The 18,272-nt window shown below is 39.9% G+C and overlaps 1 protein-coding gene across 7 annotated transcripts in view; it reads left to right on the top strand.

Moving 5' to 3' along the window:
* The window catches only part of AKAP13 (A-kinase anchoring protein 13), a 201,514-nt gene that overhangs the window by 98,045 nt on the left and 85,197 nt on the right, over window positions 1-18,272 (top strand). For all 7 annotated transcript variants that reach the window (XM_081124333.1, XM_081124332.1, XM_081124327.1 and 4 more), the window contains exon 8: window positions 2,539-2,675. In XM_081124333.1, coding sequence (XP_080980459.1) covers window positions 2,539-2,675 — 137 coding nt within the window. The remainder of the gene's footprint in view (window positions 1-2,538; window positions 2,676-18,272) is intronic.

The following is an 18,272-nucleotide window of genomic DNA, read 5'->3' as shown; positions in this document are numbered from 1 at the left end:
GGACCTGTCTCAATGTTTGCTCCCAGGCTTTTGTAGGTAAGAACTAGCCTGTTTCGTTTTTATTGTTTGATTGTGTTTTTGATGTTTTTTCCTAATTTTTGAAAATTCCTTTAAGTGTAGTACAAGTTAAGAGTGTGGGGGTGGGGTGTGTAGAGAAATGAGCAAACAGAACAGGAAAAGAAGTTGCTTAGGAAGCAGAGCAATGCAAACACAATTGTCATTTTCCCCAATTAAGCATTTTTAACCATTTATAATCTCTTTTTTTTTAATTCAGTTGAGGGATTTAAAAAAACCTGCAGTATTATTTTTGGGTCATTTTAGTTCTATTAATGTTTTGTATTGTAAGTGGTAGAAATTTGTTGGCTGCTAGCTCAGAATTTAAATGAGAAGGTCTCTAATTTTTAAAATAAGGCACAACAACAAGTCTATTTTGGGGGCCGGGCAGGTTGACATTTCAGAAGAATGGGAATGGCTGTAAGCTGATGCCTGGCTCTGTTCCTTTCATTTGGGTGCCGTGTCTTTGGCCACATGGGCTGGACTTATTTCTCTTTCTGGCTCAGCAATCAGAATTTAACCCAAGGCTGTGTGAACTATCTGAGCATTGTTATCTATAGTATTCTATGAGGAAAGGTAGAAACCAGGGAGAAGTTCAGACTTTGATAAAGATGCTAAGAAATGATTTTTAAGATCTTGAGGTTTTAGGAAGGAAAATGAGATGAGCGCCATTTCAGCAGTATGTCTGGGGTTGTTGGGGTTGGTTGATATGTGTGGGCGAGTTACTTGTTCTGCTACCAAGAGAAGTCATATGTGCTCAGTGCTCATGGCCTCAAATTACAGAGAGAAGTAGCCAGTGATAAAAATCTGTGCTTTCTTCAGAAAACAGCCTGGATTGGGGAAAGTCCCTGGTCACATTGCCCTGGAAAAAAAGCACCTGAGTGTGATCTCATAGCAGAAGGGTATTTTCTAGGAAGTTTATATTCCATTCATGAGTATAACTACCCTGTTTTATGAGTGAAGAGACATGAGTTTAACTGCTGATTTGGAAGGAGCCCCATGGCACTGGCCGCTGTTTTTATATGCTACTGTGGATTAAGCCAAATAGAAATTGAAATGGGGAAAACACACAACTTCCAGTTAGAAAGAGGGTTTGTGGCCCTTCACCCATCAAGAGCATTGATCACAGTGTTTTGGGAAACTGGTTGTACATGAGTGAGCCAGGCCAGTCCTGTAGAGGTGCCAACACCCGTCAAGTCTCAGTAATCACTGTTTACCGTTGTGACTGGTCGCTGCTTGCCAGAAATACATATCATCAGTTGATGGGTATAGGATAGCAAGGTTTTACCAAAAATCACATCCCCAAATAAACTCGAAAACAATAAAAGAAATTACTCTGACTCACTTTGAAATATCTTGATCAAAGAATACTTCTAAGGGTAGTGTTTAGTAAGATTTTAAAATTTAATCACATTTTTTGAAATAGAGGACAAAGAAAGAAGAAATTTATAAAAGTTTATTTATAGAAATATAACTTTACGAAATGTAAAGTAGACCTTTGTACTTGTCACAATGTTCTGTTAGAACAAAACTTTAATATAATTTGTTCTTTGCTGAAAGGAACCCCTCTGCTCTTTGATGTAGGGAACAGCTTTCTCTGCCCTAGTAGTGGCATGACTAGATTAATAACAACCAGAGAAAATTTTCCATGTGAAATTGAGATGATAGTTCCGTTTGTATTTGGATTATCAAGGTGAAGGTTGGACTGTTCAGTCATCAGTCCCCTTTACAGAAGTGCCAGAGCCTAAATTTGCTTCAGGCATTATTTTATCACTCCTTTCCTGTATTTGCTTGACCATATGGTGATCAGGTAACCACTGCTGTTTGGTTTGTGTTGAGCATAATTCTAAAGAAGACATGTGAAAACTTTTTCTTAGAAAAAGGAATTTCTAGTTTGTGATTAACAAAAGTTAAAACAGAAAATAACTTACTAGTAGAACAGTTCACGCTTATCAATTGCAGTTCTGGGTAAGTGAGTGTATGTAGTATTTTTTAAAGAAAGCCTCTCTTCCCAAATGCTTTACTTCATTCTCAGAGGTTCTTTATTTTTTGTCCTGTACAAATGCAAGCATCTCTTGCCTCTTTGATGATGGTCAAGATGGACCATCTAGCTCCAGCTGTTAATGTGTTACCTTGGAGCGTGTGATTTTATTTTTCTATATGTAAGTCAGCACCACACTCAGATTTGTCATGAAGAGTCAGTGGTGAAAATGGAAATTCTAGAGACATTGAATTGGACCTTCTTTCCCTTAGCTATAAACCTATCCTGCTAGAGAGAACCATACAACCATGTAATAAAGGAATCGCTCAGCACAGGGTCAGAAATGACTCCAATTCCTGAGAGCAAAAGAATACTTTTCCATTTAGCCCCAAAGTAAAAACAAACAAAGCACGTGAAACCTGGAGCATGTTGTATAAATAGTGAGGCACAAGAATCAATTTTTCAAATGTACTTTGTAACAACCCCCATGTTCTTCTCTTCAGAAATGCCAGACACAAAAGCTGACGATGAAGTGGATTTTCTGAGTAATATCAGGGAGAGTTCAGTTTCTGAAGAGGTGGCTGTAGGCAACACAGCTACTACGCCTAAGGTGACGAGACAAGGCCTGAAGACCCAGGCGGTAAGTGACCTCAAGTCTCTACCAGCACAAACTGTGTTTAGCGTGATCTGGTGTGTCTGATTTACAGCCTTGTTGTTTTGTTTTGGGGATTTTTTCCCCTACAGTATTTTCCCCCTCTCTCTTGTTCCATGTGGATATGTTGTTGCAGTTAAGCTTTCATACATGGTGTGTAACACAGGGCAGAGTTCTAGAATGGACCTTCCCGAGTGGATCCCTGGGAGATTGTAATATGAAAAAGATTTTTCCCTGTGAGCACAAGACCTTTCAGCTTGTCATCAAGTTTAATGTGTCACAAAATGAGAATTAGCACCAAAGGGATATGTTGGCCCTTTTAAAACCTGACTCTTTTTTTTCTTTATATAGAAACTGATAGCAGCAAAAATGAGATTTTAACTTATAGCTCAATATTAGCTGTCTACAATATAAAGTATGTCATTTTTAGTGATGGAAAAAAGTTTAGTAGGTGTTTTTTCATAACAGATTAATTGAAGTGTAGTTCACATACCATAAAATCCAGTCATTCAAGTAAAGAGCACAGTTTAGTAGTTTCTAATAGATGTACAGTCGTGCAACTGTCATCACTGTCTAATTTTAGAACAGTATCATTACCCCACAAAAGAAATCCCACATTTATTAGCAGTCATCCTGTCCTACCCCCTTAGCTCCTGGTGATCACCAATCTTCTCTCTGTCTCTATGGATTTTCCCATTCTGGAACTGCTTATAAATGGAATTATACAGTATGTGGTCATTTGTGACTGTTTTCTTTCACGTAGCATAATGTTTCAAGGTTCATTTTATTAAATAATATTCCCTTCTATAGCTATACCACATTTTGTTGGTTGTGCCACATTTGGATTGTTTCTTGGCCATTGTTAGTAATGCTGCTGTGAACACTTGTATACGAGTTTGTATGGCCATATGTTTTCATATACCTGGTGGTAGATTTGCTGGATCATATGGCAATTTTATATTTAATATTCATTAAGTTTTAAAATGTCTTCCTTCAGGTTCTTGAAATTACTTCTTTTTTAAAGCTTTTTAGGGAACTTTAACTTGTAGACAGAAATGTTGCTTTCAGCTTTAGGTTCCACCCTGGTTTAAAAAAACCAAAACCTTTCGGAAGCAGAAAATCAAGTTTATGGACTAAATGATATTGCCGCTCAGAAAATCAGTCCTCCCTGTCTAGACTAGATGGTGCACTGTTTTTGTTCTTCAGAGGGCTAAGTGGTATATTTTCGTAAAGCTACACTAGTAGGTAAACAACACTGTACCCTCCCAAACTGTTTCAAGTGTATGAACTGTGATAAACAAGCCTCGTTTTATTGGAGTGCATTGGTAGGGAGGTGCTGACTGTTCTAACCCACTCCTTTTACAGATAATATTCATGACTAATGCCTGGGTGGCTACTTGTATAGCAGGCATTATTCAGACAAATGTTGCTTTTGCCTCTGGGGAAAGAAAAGAGAACACACCCTGCATGGGTACATGTGTCTTTGTTTCCAGAAGCCCCTAAAAAAAGAGAAGGAACAAACTCATATCCTTGAATTCAAATGCCTCTGTTTCTTAGTCTCCCATCTTAACATGGCAGCGGCTGGTGTCACTGAGCACAGCCCGATGCTTAGCCATAGACCCTTTGCTTTCCCATGAGAGAGATCTCTATCTAATTGTATCTTGTCTATTATAAAGAAGAAAACAAAGCATTTAAAAAAAAAAGTATCTTTATTGATTTCGGAGAGAGGAAGGGAGAGGGAAAGAGAGAGAGAGAGAGAAACACAGATGATGAGAGTCATTGATCGGCTATCTCCTGCTCGCCCCCTGCTGGGGATGGAATCCACAACCCAGGCACGTGCCCTGACCGGGAATCGAACCTCCATCTCCTGGATCCTAGGTGGATGCTCAACCGCTGAGCCTCGCCCGGCCAGGCAACAGTTTTTTTTTAAAAATAAATTTCCTCGGCTCTTTCCCAGTCTCACTTTTCCTCTAGTTTTAGGCGCTGAGAAAGATAATATTCCTCTGGTTGGTCAGCATGCCTCATTTTATAAATAAAAGAATTAGCCATTCAGAGAGTCACATGACCGCCTGAAGCTCAGGCCCAGCTGGAATGAGAGCGTGGAGTGGGATTTCTACTCTAGGATTCACGCCCAGGGCACATTCTCTTGCCTCTTACTGCTCTGACACTGGAGGAATATTCTAAGGAGCCCTGAGAGGTTAGAGCCATGTAATTTGGTTTTTTGTTTTTTTTTAAAAATATATCTTTATTGATTTCAGAGAGAGGAAAGGAGAGGGAGAGAGAGAAATAGAAACATCAATGATGAGAGAGTCATTGATCGGCTGCAGCTCGCAACCCGGGCATGTGCCCTGACTGGGAATCAAACCCCGATCGCCTGGATCCTAGGTCGATGCTCAACCGCCGAGTCACGCCCGGCTGGGCGAGCCATGTAATTTGTTGACGGAGGGCACCTATGGCTCAGCTTTGTGTCTGCTGCCACTTTATGTAGTTGAAGAAAACATATGTTAAGGGAATCTTTAGTTCTTGAAGATCGTCAGGTCTAAGTAGTGGAGCTTTTCGTGTTGACAGCATTGTCATGATGTGGAATCTGACCACCTACCTCTCCTCCCTGTTGCTCTGCTGGACCTGTTCTCTCTGCTTTGAATTCAAAGGATAAAGTGTGGGCACGCACTTTAGTTCTTTCCTCTGTTCTATTTTCTCTTCTTTCCCCAAGTAACTCTTCATATGCCACATTCACAGTGTAGGTTTTCACTAGGTCAGGAAACAGAAGCCACAACAGATAGCAAATATTTTAGGCTTTTGGGGACTAATCAACTGTGCTGTTATAATGTGAAGGCTGCCATAGGCTGTATGTAAACAAGAGTGTGATTGTGTTCCAGTGAAACTCTGTTTATAGACACTAAAACTTGAATTTCCTATAATGTTCATGTGTTATGAAATCTTTTTTGGATAACTGTTTTGAGTCATGTAAAAATGGAAAATCTACTTTTAGGCTTTGTCATAGGCTGTACGAAAATAGACAGTGGGCCCTGGCCTAGAGAGCACTGTGTGCTAGTGGGTGAAGGGGAAGAAGCAGCATATAGGCTTGTTTTCTGAATTGCTGTGTTGGTTTCGTGGTGAGGGCCCTAGTTATTAACTGCAAGCTGGAGGGCAGAGTTCCAGTGCTGTGTCTCGGAACTAGCCTTTTGACTTAGCTTCTCCACGGTTCAGTGTCCTCATCTCTTGTTACCTTCTAGCTTTAACCTCTGGCATCTGTATTTGCAGCCTGAAAAGGGTTACTTGAGCTTGTGGTTGTAGTTGAGGGTGGAGCGGCGTTTGTTAATATTATTTAATCCGATCTTTCTGACACATGCCTAGTCCCTGTGTTGGCCTTGGGAATAGGCCAGTTATTGCTTCATCGAATCATTGTTTCGCTGAATCATCCCCTTCCAAAGGTAAAACAGGAAGAATTTGTGTATCTTACGCTTTGCTGGTGCATTTATGGCAGTTTCCTAGTAGACGTCAATAAAGAATCTATTTTAAATTCTTTTAGAAGTCTTCCTGTTTGGTAACCTTCTCTAAACATATTTATTGTCAGCGCATAGGGACCTCTATTGAGTGTGGCACTACCAAGTATTGCAAGAAAAGTACAATTGGGTTCCTGTTTTCCTCAGTCCAGCGGTCTGATGCCTGTCATGCAAACTGAGGAGTGAGTGTTTCAGCCTTTAATCTACTTGACACGTTGTGCTGTAAATGAACTCGCTCTTTAGAGGTTAATAATGCTGCAGATCATGAAGGAATTCGGCAATATCAAGATTAATGCTCGTTTATTTTCTCAGAGTAAACACATTTATGTGGTAGCTGCTGCAGGCTTCTCCATAGACGATGATGGTCCTAACAGGTATTTCTTTACTGGGTTGAAAATTGTTCGCAGTTTAGGAGGCCAGGTCATTTAGTCACACATTGTGGTCCATTCCCATTAGGAGTTTTATCAGCATTTTATGGTTGTGGTTTGTTATTAAGTGTTGCCAAAAATGGAATATTAAGTTCCAGTTTAATAGTCAACATTATCCCCTCTTACATACTTCCCTGGTTTCAAGATTCTCAGATTGCCTTTGTTCTTGTCTGTTTGCCCCTCATTGAGTTAATAATATGTCAGGCACTTAGAGCCCGGCACACAGTAAGTACAGTTTAGCATTATTATCATCAGTTAGTTTCATAACTTCGGAGTCCAGTGTTCTCACTTATTTAAGTAACCGGTGGCATATAGTGGTTCCTGAAATAATCAAGACTCAGTTTCTGCTTCTTCAACATTATTATGAAAGTTTAAGAATAGCATCCGACCTTAATTTAAGATGGGAGACTTGGAGCTTGTTTTACCTCAGAGACATTTAGAATTTTAATGAACCTTAAACGTGATCTGAAGTTCAACACCTTTACTTTAAAGAAGAAATGAATTTAGCATGGTTAAGTGACTTGACTCATTTCACTGGTTAAGCCTGTGGACTAGAACCTCACTTCTATGTTAGTAATGTTTCCACTATACAAACTGGTCTTTCAGGAAGAGTCATTCTGAGGGTACACTTCTGGGGAATCCAGTTCACTTGGGTGGCTTTTAGCATTTTAAACCCCTGATGGATGCATAGACACGCCAGGATGCTCACCCATTACGTTACCCTCCCATGCTCTCAGTGATAGTTGGAGAAATTCCATTGGCCATTTTAGGACCAAAGCTGATTCACTTTTAAACAAGTCTCATGTTGTTTTTGTCTGTTTAGCTTCAGCGAAATACCACCAGGATGTGGTGTTTGTCCAAAGAGTTTGTTTTCGGTGCAGAAATTATTAAGATTTTCCAGATCTGCCTTTTGTTCTCTAAAGAATGACATGACTGGGTATAGAGATGACATTGAACCCTTTAGTCCAGAAAAGAAGCCTTCATGGGTCCTTCACCTTGAAAATATCCTCCATGGTGACCAGGAAAGAACCCTGACCCCTGCTTTCCTGCCCCAATGCTGCAGATCAGCATGCTCCATGTCTTGTGTAAATCTTCTCTTTAGTACATGGCAAAGTTCATTAGAAGGAACTTGCCTCCCTGGGGTTATCAGTTCACTGAGGTATCTCTGTAATAATTCCTTTTCCAGATGCTCATTGCATAAGCCTATTAGCCAAATGGAACAGTTAATTCAGCAAGCTAGTATATCTTGTCAGGAAGCCCATGGTCCTAGCAGCCGAATACTCAAGAGCAACTATGTTCAAGCACAACTCTAAACCCTGTATGTCGAGTATTAGGTTACTGGGAAAGTCTACTCTTCATTTAAGAAAGCATGCTCTTCAATCAAGAAAGCATTTTAAATCAGAACCCCGCTCCCCTTTTTTATAGCTGTACAGCCAAACATGAAAGTAACTTGATTTCCATTCTTAATTATTTTTATAACAATATTTGTCTCTTCAAGGTTGTGGTAGCTAATTAGCGGGGTTGGACAGTTTCTGCTAAATGTATTCTCCCTGATTCTCGCTACACTTTTAGTATTTTCAGCGGAATGCTGTATTTTCTTTCTCTTGTCTCAAGGGGGCAAGCTTGCCTTTCCATCCCTAGTCCGAGTCTGGATATAAGCTTTTGTTTTGTGCGGCTCCTCGCAGCCCTCGTGCTCCCCTGCCAGAGGGAAATAGGGCAGCTTTCAGGCTGTTTGGTAACTAACTTGACAAGCCACAACACTGCTGTTCAAAATGGCTTACACATCCTACCCTCTTATTTAACAGTTTTCAATTAAAAAAAATTCCTTTAAAAAATGTCCCTGCTATCATATTTACATGTATAGTTTTGTGGTGTGTGTGTCACCTAGAAAAGGCAAATTGCCTTCTCTATGAATTGCCAGTAAGACTCCCCCTAATTATCTGTTTTGGGTCCAAAGCTAGAGCTAGTTTCAACCACAGGGAAACTTACTCCTCAGCTCTTTCATAAACATTTTTTGGAGATACTCTTTCTTTATGTCTCCTCTGAAATGGAGTTACCAGGAAATTTCTGCATATACTCTTCTAGAGTAGATACTTGCAAGACAAAAGTGCCTCTAAGAGGAACCCCAGACCATGAAGCCACAAGTGGAAAAATGATAACCTTAGTGTAAAAATATCTGTAGGACATATACATGTGAAGGTGTAATTTAATGACCTGGGTATATATTTTTAGGTAACCTTGAGCTATTTAATTTCTGTGGTCTCTGTTTTCTCCTTCGATAGCGGTTAGGCAATCTCTAAGTTCTCTGCAGATCTTAAACACCTTGCTGACGGGCTATTTCAAGCCAGAACTCGCCCATGCTACCGGTTGCTTTGGTCAGCAAGGTGTTGAGAATTACTTAACATAAGTGCAGACATGAGTTATCTCGTGACTGGTCAGCAGCGTTCGGACACAGAAACACGTGTATACTCTGGACCTGTCAGCAAGGTGTTAAGTCTTGATCAGTGTAAAATGATTGGAATAAATTAATAAATGTTAGGTTGTGTATCTTATGTGTTGGACCGAAAGGACAATCATGTGGGACTTTTAAAATCATACTTTCTTTATTAGCCAAACTCTTAACAAATCACTTTCTTATGAACATTTTCCAAGGTATTTTGTTTGTTTGTTTGTTTGTTTGTTTTCCTGGAGTCTTAAATTATATTAGTAATCTTCTTTCTTCTTTCATAGAACTGCTTAATTGTAGGTCGTAGGTCTTTTTTGGAGGGGTTTATGTAACTTTTCTCCTCCTTTTGTGACAGAAGAACCAAATCTGATTTTTACCACTCTTTTCACCCATTTTTTACACTCCTCATTTCACTTCTGTTGACTTTTTAAAAAATTCAGTTCTTTTAAACAAACAGGAACAATTCACCCATCACCTCCCCATCTCTGGCCCCTGCCTCTGGCAACCACCAATCTGTTCTCTGTATCTGTGAGTTGGATTGATTGATAGATAGATAGGTTCATTCCACACATAAGAGAGGTCATGCAGTATTTGTCTTTCTCTTTCTTACTTATTTCACTTAGCATAATGCCCTTGTCCATCCATGTTGTTGCAAATGACAGCATTTGGTTCTTTTTTTGTGGCTGAATAATACTTCTGTGTCTGTATCTGTGCAGGGTGGGGCAAAAGACGTGTACGGTTGTGAATATGCAGAAGTTTATTCTTGTGTTATTATTTATTAATTGTATTATTTTCCATATGAACTGTAAACCTATTTTTGCCCCACCCTGCATATAGATATTTGTATGTGTCTATATATATATCACAATTCCTTCATTCATCCATTGATGGACACTTAGATTGTTTCTGTGTCTTGACTGTTGTAAAAAACTCTGCAATGAACCTTTTTTGAGTTAGTGTTTTGTTTTCTTTGGATAAATACCCAGAAGAATTGCTGGGTCATATGGTCATTCTGTTTTTAATTTTCTGACGAACCTCCATGCTGTTTCCCATAGTGGCTGTACCAATGTTTATTCCTACCAACAGTGAACAAGGATTCCCTTTTCTCCATGTCCTCGCCAACACTTGTTATTTCTAGTCGTTTTGACAGTAGCCGTTCTAATAGGTGTGAGGCAATAGCTCATTGTGGTTTTGATATGCATTTCCTTGATGATTAATGATATAGAGCATCTTTTCATGGACCTATTGGCCATCTGTTTTTGGAAAAAATGTCTTTTTACATCTTCTGCTTATTTTTTAATCAGACTGTTTGGGGGTGTTTGTTGTTACTGAGTTTTATGAGTTCTTCACACATGTTGGATATTGGCCACTTATCAGATACATGATTTGCATTTATTTTTCCCCATTCATTTTCTTGATGGTTTCCCTGCCTGTGCTTTTTAGTTTGATGTAGCCCCACTTGTTTATTTTTGCTTTTGTTGCTTTGCTTTTGGTGTCGGATTAAAAAAAATCATCAAGACCTATGTCAAGGAGCATACTGCTTCTGTTTTCTTCTAGGAGTTTTTCAGGTCTTATGTTCAAGTCTTTAATCCATTTTGAGTTTTTGTGTATGGTGTAAGATAGTGGTGCAGTTTAATTATTTTGCATGAGGCTGTTTAATTTTCCCAGCACCATTTATTTTTAATTTTAAAATATATCTTCAATGATTTCAGAGAGAGGAAGGGAGAGAGAGAGAGATAGAAACATCAGTGATGAGAGAGTCATTGATTGGCTGCCTCCTGCATGCCCCCTACTGGGGATGGAGCCCGAAACCCAGGCATGTATCCTGACCAAGAATCGAACCTTGATCTCCTGTATTCTAGGCCGATGCTCAGCTGAGCCACTCCAGCTGGGCCCAACACCCATTTATTGAAGAGACTATCTTTTCTCCATTGTATGTTCTTGGCCCCTGTGTCAGAAATTAATTGATTATGTATGCATGGGTTAATTCTGGGCTCTCTATTCTGTTCCATTGATGTCTTTGTTTGTTTTCATGCTTGTACCATACTGTTTTAATCACTGTAGCTTTGTAATATGGTTTGAAATCAGGGAATGTGATACCTCCAGCTTTGTTCTTGTTTCTCAAGATTGCCTTGGTTATTTGGGGTCTTTTATGGTTGCATACAAATTTTAGGAGTTTTTTTTGGGTTCTATTTCCTTGAAATATGCAATTGGAATTTTGATAGAGATTGCATTGAACCTGTATGTTGCTTTGGGCAATATGGACTTTTTAACAACATTAATTTTTCCAATTTGTGAACACAGAATAGTCTTCTCTTTGTGTATTCTTTTCTTTCGTTAATGTTGTACAGTTTTCAGTATACAAGGCTCTCCCCTCCTTGATTGAATTGATTCCTAGGTGCTTTCTTTTTATGGATGCAGTTGTAAATGGGGTTGTTTTCTTGATATCTCTTCCTAATGGTTCATTATCAGCATATATAAGTGCAGCAGATGTTTGTACTGGTTTTGTGTCCTGCAGCTGTTTTGAACTTGTTTGTTCTTACAGTTTTTGAGCATCTGTTGGGTTTTCTCTATATAACATCATGTCATCTGTAAACAGTGACAGCTTTACTTCTCCCTTTCTAATTTAGATGCTTTTTTTTTTTTTTTTTCCTTGCCTAATTGCTCTGGCCAGGACGTTCAGTACCATGTTGAATAAAAGTGGCGAGAGTGGGCATCCTTGTCTTGTTCCTGATCTGAGAGGAGAAACTTTGAGCTTTTCATCACTGAGTATGATGCTAGCTATGGGCTCATCCTCTGTGGCCTTCATTGTGTTGAGGTACATTCCCTCTTTACCTGCTTTGTAAATTCTTAAATGGATTAGAAACTTGCGATCATTCTTACCTTATTATATGGACAGCAAGAGATAGGAATCAAGGCTAATGAAGACGTGGAGTCTAATAAACAAAGATTTTAATCTCAGATCTGCGACTTGATCTGCCACTTGGACCTCTTTGTTTAGAGGCTCAGTTTTCTCAACTAAATTCAGGATAATGTCTACTTCAGAGGTTGCTTGTACTAGTGTTAGTATACTGTCCAGCATGTAATAGGCATTTTATAAGCAGTAACAGGCATTTTATAAGCAGTAGGGGTAATTCTTATCTCATTTTAAACTAATTCAGAATGATCAGACCCACTCTTAAGAGTTTGTGAATGAATGATTTTAAATAGGTGATGTTAAAATAGTCTTGGAAGAAATTACCAATTGTATCAGGCCTTGGTGGTACTCACATATATTACCACGTCACTTTATGTTTATTCTGAGCATGCCTCAGCTGCAGGCCTCTTGAGATCGGATCAGGGCCTGGACCTGCCTGGAGGAGGGTGCATGACAAGAAGCACCAGACTCCATAAATGTGTAACCTCCACTTTATGGGCAACAGGACATTCATTCTAAAAGGCTCAGGAGTTTTTCTCTTAATTCACCCTGTGAGGCCAGGGATTGTGGGGAGTTACAGGCTGACTTGGCAGCAGGGGAGCGAGCATATGTATATTCACGCATGAGTTCCTTACTTTAAACATAAAGATTCCAAACTACATTATGCTGTTAGAATGGATTCCCTTCCTGTGGGAGTTACTGGCATGCATTTCCAAAAGTAAATTGAGTCTTCACACACACACTGGCTTGTGTGTTGAACATCATATTAGAAACTGAGAATGCCACGAAGGGTAAACTGAGTAAGGGTAAGATGTGTCCCTAAAGAAGATCTCTTGAGAGAGAAAAAGTAATGAACTGGGAGTGACACCTCGGTCATGGGACCTTGCAAGGAATTATCTGTTGTTTAGGCCTATCAGCACCAGTGCTCTTTTGCTGTTTACTTTTGGTGGCATTGTACCATCAGGCATTGAGTGGAACACTAAATGCTTCACTTGAGGGATTTTTCCCTGTTGATGGCATTGCTGGCCTTAACATAGGAAGTCGATCGTTTTATTCCAGTTCCAGAAAGTGATGCATGTGTCATGATTGTGTTGCCATGGAGCACCTCCTGTTCCTATCACCATCGTACACACACAACACAACACAATAGGCTGTGTTCCTTCCTAGGAGTCATTAGGTGTCCCTAGTGGGATCCGAAGGAGGAAAACAGCTCTGGTCCTCTCCCTCCTCCCTCGTTAGTGCTGAACCCTGGTGCTGCGCCTGCATCAGCGTCACATCAGGCTCAGCGGTTGTTTTTCTCCTGGTCTGAGACTGTTCATTTCTCCTTGACTCCGGGAAAGGACTTAAATCCTGCATTTCTTGACATGGAAATTTAATGCCATTGCTGTTGCAGCTACACCTCAAGCTGTGAGAAGTACAGATTGGCATATAATATAATGTGGACAGTGCTCTTAGGTCTGCTTTTTAAGTCAGAAGATGTGTCCTATAGACCTTGCGAAACGGTTCGTCATTGGACACCTCGCTGCAGCCCCCATAACCCCCAGGCTTCCGTGAAGCCAGTGGAGATTCTTAGGAGATGCTGGCCCCTGGTGAATCCACATGATTGACAACTGCTGCTTAGTGTCTGGGGTGCAGTGTATCTGTACCTGCTCACTGTCCCTGGTAGGAAGTGTGGGGTGAGCTCATCAGTGCTTAACAAGGCTGAGTTTTCTTTCTTTTTTTATTTATTTTTAAATATATCTTTATTGATTTCAGAGAGAGGAAGGGAGAGGGGGAGAGAGAGAGAGAGAGAGATAGAAACATCAATGATGAGAGAGTCATTGATTGGCTGCAGCCCACAACCTGGGCATGTGCCCCGACCGGGAATAGAACCCTGATCGCCTGGATCCTAGGTCGACACTCAACTGCTGAGCCACGTCCGGCCAGGCAAGGCTGAGTTTTCTTATCTCTGTTTCATTCCTGAGAGGGATAGTGTCTGTGCAGCCATGTGTCCGTTTCTTGGCACGGCTCTCAGGGAAGGAGTGGGGGTTAAATAGAAAACAAAGTAATGCCTGCCCTTTTAAGAATATGCTCTCTGAACCAATCTTGTTGTTTTTTAAAGCTTAGCGTCCCTCTAGGGGTTATCTAATACCAGCCATTTATTAGTGGAAACATAAAGGTGCCCTGAACTTGCCTGATGTGAAAAGTTGCCTCGATCCTTCCTCCCCAAAGCTCTAGGCGGCGGGGGGTACTGAAAAGGAGAGGGAATCTGGAGGCTGTACCGTGGTGGGACCAGGGGAGCAGAGGGTAACCAAACATGTTCCTTCACAGCATCTGCAAGTGACCCGAACAAGCCGTGAAAGCACAAACTGCAGCAGCTGTGACAGAGCCAAGATGTCTAATTCTTCCAGCAGTTGTTCATATAACTTCCTGTAATTCCTCGCCCCAGGATAGAGTGGGGATATAAAGTGAGATTTTAATAAAAGAAGGAAGGGCTGGTTGACTCGTCTTTCTCTGAAAAGGATATTATCACATAACTAATTTAGTGTAATGGAGGGAGATAATTACATAAATCTATATATAAGTTAAAAAGTGGAAATTATCAAATATTTTTAAAAGCAAGTCTCTTGCTTTTAGATACACACAACTACTCAGGAAGTTTCAACTTCTGCTGCTAAGCGGAGGCACTGCTGGGCCATTTTTAATGTAAAAGGACTTTAAATATTGGCATTTATTTTCACAAAACGAATGTTCCTTTAGGAAGTTCTTTTTATAAACAAATAGTAATTAAAACATTTCACAAATGCATGCTGTTGATTTTTACAGTTTAACAAGGCAGCCTTTTAAAAGGGGTGTATTGTTCCCTACCCCTGCAAAGTATATATATTTTGATGATCACAAGGTGTAGCTGAGCTGAGAACTCAGCTTTGACAGGAAGAGTGAAGTCTTCTGCCATGTGTTTTTAACTCTCATTCCTGAGGACTGTGGCTTGTGAGACCCCGTATTACCTGTCCCAGGAGGAAGACCGTCTTAAAATTAGATTAGAGCATTTCCTCTCCATGGAACCTTGAACAAGTGAATCTTTTTGGACTGGCAGAGTTTTCAGGTAGCTGGAGGTAAAACCGTAAGTGTGGAGCTTTGATTTCGAAATCTGTGTTGTAGAATATTTCTAAAATATCTATGCACTTGGCTGGCTTATTAAACACTGAATAAGGCTTTCCTCCTCTTGATGCCTCAGAAATATCATTATGGCTGTCATTGCCTGTTATTTAAAGATGTACATCAGTGGATGCTAATCCTACTGGTAACACAGTAACTTGTATTCAAGAATCACTCCTGTTGGTTTATCTGTTGGTCATTTTCCCCAGTCTCTAAAAAATGGAAAGGCATATATTCAGCCCAGTGGCCTCTTAAGACGTGCCTTTCAGCTAAATTCATTTGCACCTATATCATGGAAATAGGCTTCCTAAAGAATTTTATTCCTTCCTTCCTCAGCAAACCACCTTTGCTTTCACTCCTGCTGTAGTTATTCTTAATTCATCAGCTTCATTCAAAATATTATGAAATTGTTTGGGCCTCACTTCATATGTAACTAAAGGCATTGGCTTTCATACATAGTCTTTTTTTTTTTTTTTAATTAAAATATATCTTTATTGATTTCGGACAGAGGAAAGGAGAGGGGGAGAGAGAGAGACAGAAACATCAATGATGAGAGATCCATTGATCGAGCCCACAACCTGGGCATGTGCCCTGACCGGGAATCGAACCCCGATCGCCTGTATCCTAGGTCGACACTCAACCCCTGAGCCACACCCGGCCGGGCCATACAGTCTTTTAAACTAGAAAGCTTTCATCCCAGATCCAGTTGTCTTCCTCTCCCCTCTCCCTTTCCACCATTTTTTTTCTGTCAAATTTAACTTTTCTCTTTAAACTCTGATTTAGAGAGTTTCATGCCCTCATTTCTCACCTTATTCATTGATGTCCTTACTATTAATCTCTTTCTACCTAATAACCAGTAGTTCTCAAACTTTTTGGTCCCCAGATACCTTTATACTTTTAAAAATTATTAGCAATTCCAGACAGCTTTTAGCTATGTGGGTTGTACCTACAAATATGTACATTAGAAATGAAAACTGAGACATTTAAAAAATAGTAATTCATTTATAAAAACAATAGTAAACCCATTACTTAATATAAAGAGCATTTTCTATGACAGATTACTTTTTCAGAACAAAATTAGAAGGGCGGCATTGTTTCATTCTAAGTTCTGGCTTAACAGAAAACAGATTCTTACAGCTCTTATGGAGTCAACCTGTTGCAATATGTTGTTTTGGCTGAAGCTTATAAAGAAAGTGCAGGCTAACACGGATACAGGGTTGGAAAGGGAAGGAATATTTTAATAGTTTTCTCAGATAATTGTGATGTTCTTATTTGATAACTAGATCATAATCGACAACTGGTAGGTTCTTAAAAGTTATTTGCAGTGTGGAATCTGACATCATATCATTGAACTTCTAATCTTCTGGTACTTTGAAATCCAGTGGTCTGTCTTGTACTTTGAATGGGTCTTTTGAACGTGCATGATTTTCTAACATCATGTAATCAGTCATTTAGAAAATACCGATTTATTGAGTAATCCAACTCTTCCAAATGTTGAATTTTTAAAAATTCTACAATATCAGAAAATGTGATTTGTTATCACCACCAATTTCATCAGAAATATCTTTATTGTATTTGTCAATGGACAAGATCACAGTGACAGATACGTTTTCCAAAATTCTCATTTTCACTTGAAAGTCTATATTTTATCATCAGTGATAAACACCACCAGTTGTTTGTCTTAAGAGACAGGTTACTGTGTTCATTTTCAAGAAAATACCCAAGTTCTGAATGAACATCAATTATTTGTCACTCTTTTCAAGTAAAAATGTTGTTCATGAGAAAGTGGTTAGCTCAGCTCACAACTTAAAATAGTGCACAAGTAATTTCCCTCAAGGTAACCATAATCCCTTGTGTGCAGAAGTATTTCATCTGTACTTCCTATTTGTCACAGATTAAAAAGATATGTACCTGAAGGTTGATATTGAATGAAATTAATCTTTACAGCTTCATCACAGACATTCTATGTGAAAATGTTTTTGTTTTGAACAGGGAGTGTATTGCATTGAAGACTATGACACCTGGTTCACTTTGGCAATGCTTGATTCATGCTAAGACCCATCAGTGCAAAAGTCAACATAGCAAATAGGGCAAATAACATCTTAGCATTACCATTAAAATAGTTTTGACCCCACAGATGCCCTGAAAAGGTCTCTGGGACCACAAGGTTCTGCAGACCATACCCTGAGAACTACCGCTTTATCTCATGTTGTAGATTCTTGCTAAAAGCAAATGAAATAGCTCTTTCCTTTTTAAACTTTCTGGTGTGGCGTACGGTCTGGTTCCTGAAGTTATGTGTATGGTCCCATCAGCTACATGTTCCCGTCTCTGACCCAGCTTCCAGCCACACCGGATTCCTTCTTTCCATTCAAATCCTTTATCTCTGCCCGAAATGCACCCTTGGAGTCTCCCCAGGCACTGCTGCACGCTGTAAGGTCCTTCGCTGCACTTGTCACTCCCCCAGGCCTCCTGTGTTCTCTCCTCCACACTGGAGCCCAGGGCGTGGGATTGGGCCCTGAGCAGGGTCCTGCGCGGCACCGCACGGGAGCTCCGCTGCCTTTGCCTTGGTTTCCTGCACAGGGACCTGCCACGTTATCTCACGCGCCAGGCATTTATAATGTTGGATGGTGGTGAGTATCTTGAAAGAAAAAGGAACACAGGAAGAACTTCAGCAGGACCGATTTCTAGTTAGTTTGACAGTTTTCTGTGATCCTTCAGTGAACTTTGCATAAGAACATATTTACTTAATCCATTTATTAATTTCTCCCCTTTCGGGCACTGATAACCTTAAATAGTTCCCGTTCTTTTTAAAATCCTATTTCTTATTTTCATAGCAGATATATTTGAAGCTTTTAAGTTTTGTTGGCTGAGATTTTAAAAACCTGGTTTAGTCAGTATAGCAGGAGTTGCAGCTAAAAGTCAGGTGGAGAAGAGGAAGCTCCTCATCGATAAGCCATTAATCTGAGCACTTAGGGTTGAACCAAGAAGAATGTTTCATCTCCGCCTGCTTGCAGTTTGGATAATTGCCTTTGTAGTGAAACAACAGGTTAAGCTTCAGGTTTTATCAGTGTGAGAATTGGAGACCTAGAACTATTAGAATTCAGACCCAGAAAACTCTACTCGTATGAAACAATAACAGTAAGCGGTCTT

This window comes from Miniopterus schreibersii, assembly GCF_964146895.1.
Source record: "Miniopterus schreibersii genome assembly, chromosome: 22".
Classification (NCBI taxonomy): Eukaryota; Metazoa; Chordata; class Mammalia; order Chiroptera; family Miniopteridae; genus Miniopterus; species Miniopterus schreibersii.
Note: the sequence above shows the minus strand (reverse complement) of the source record. Positions and strands in the feature narration are given on the sequence as shown.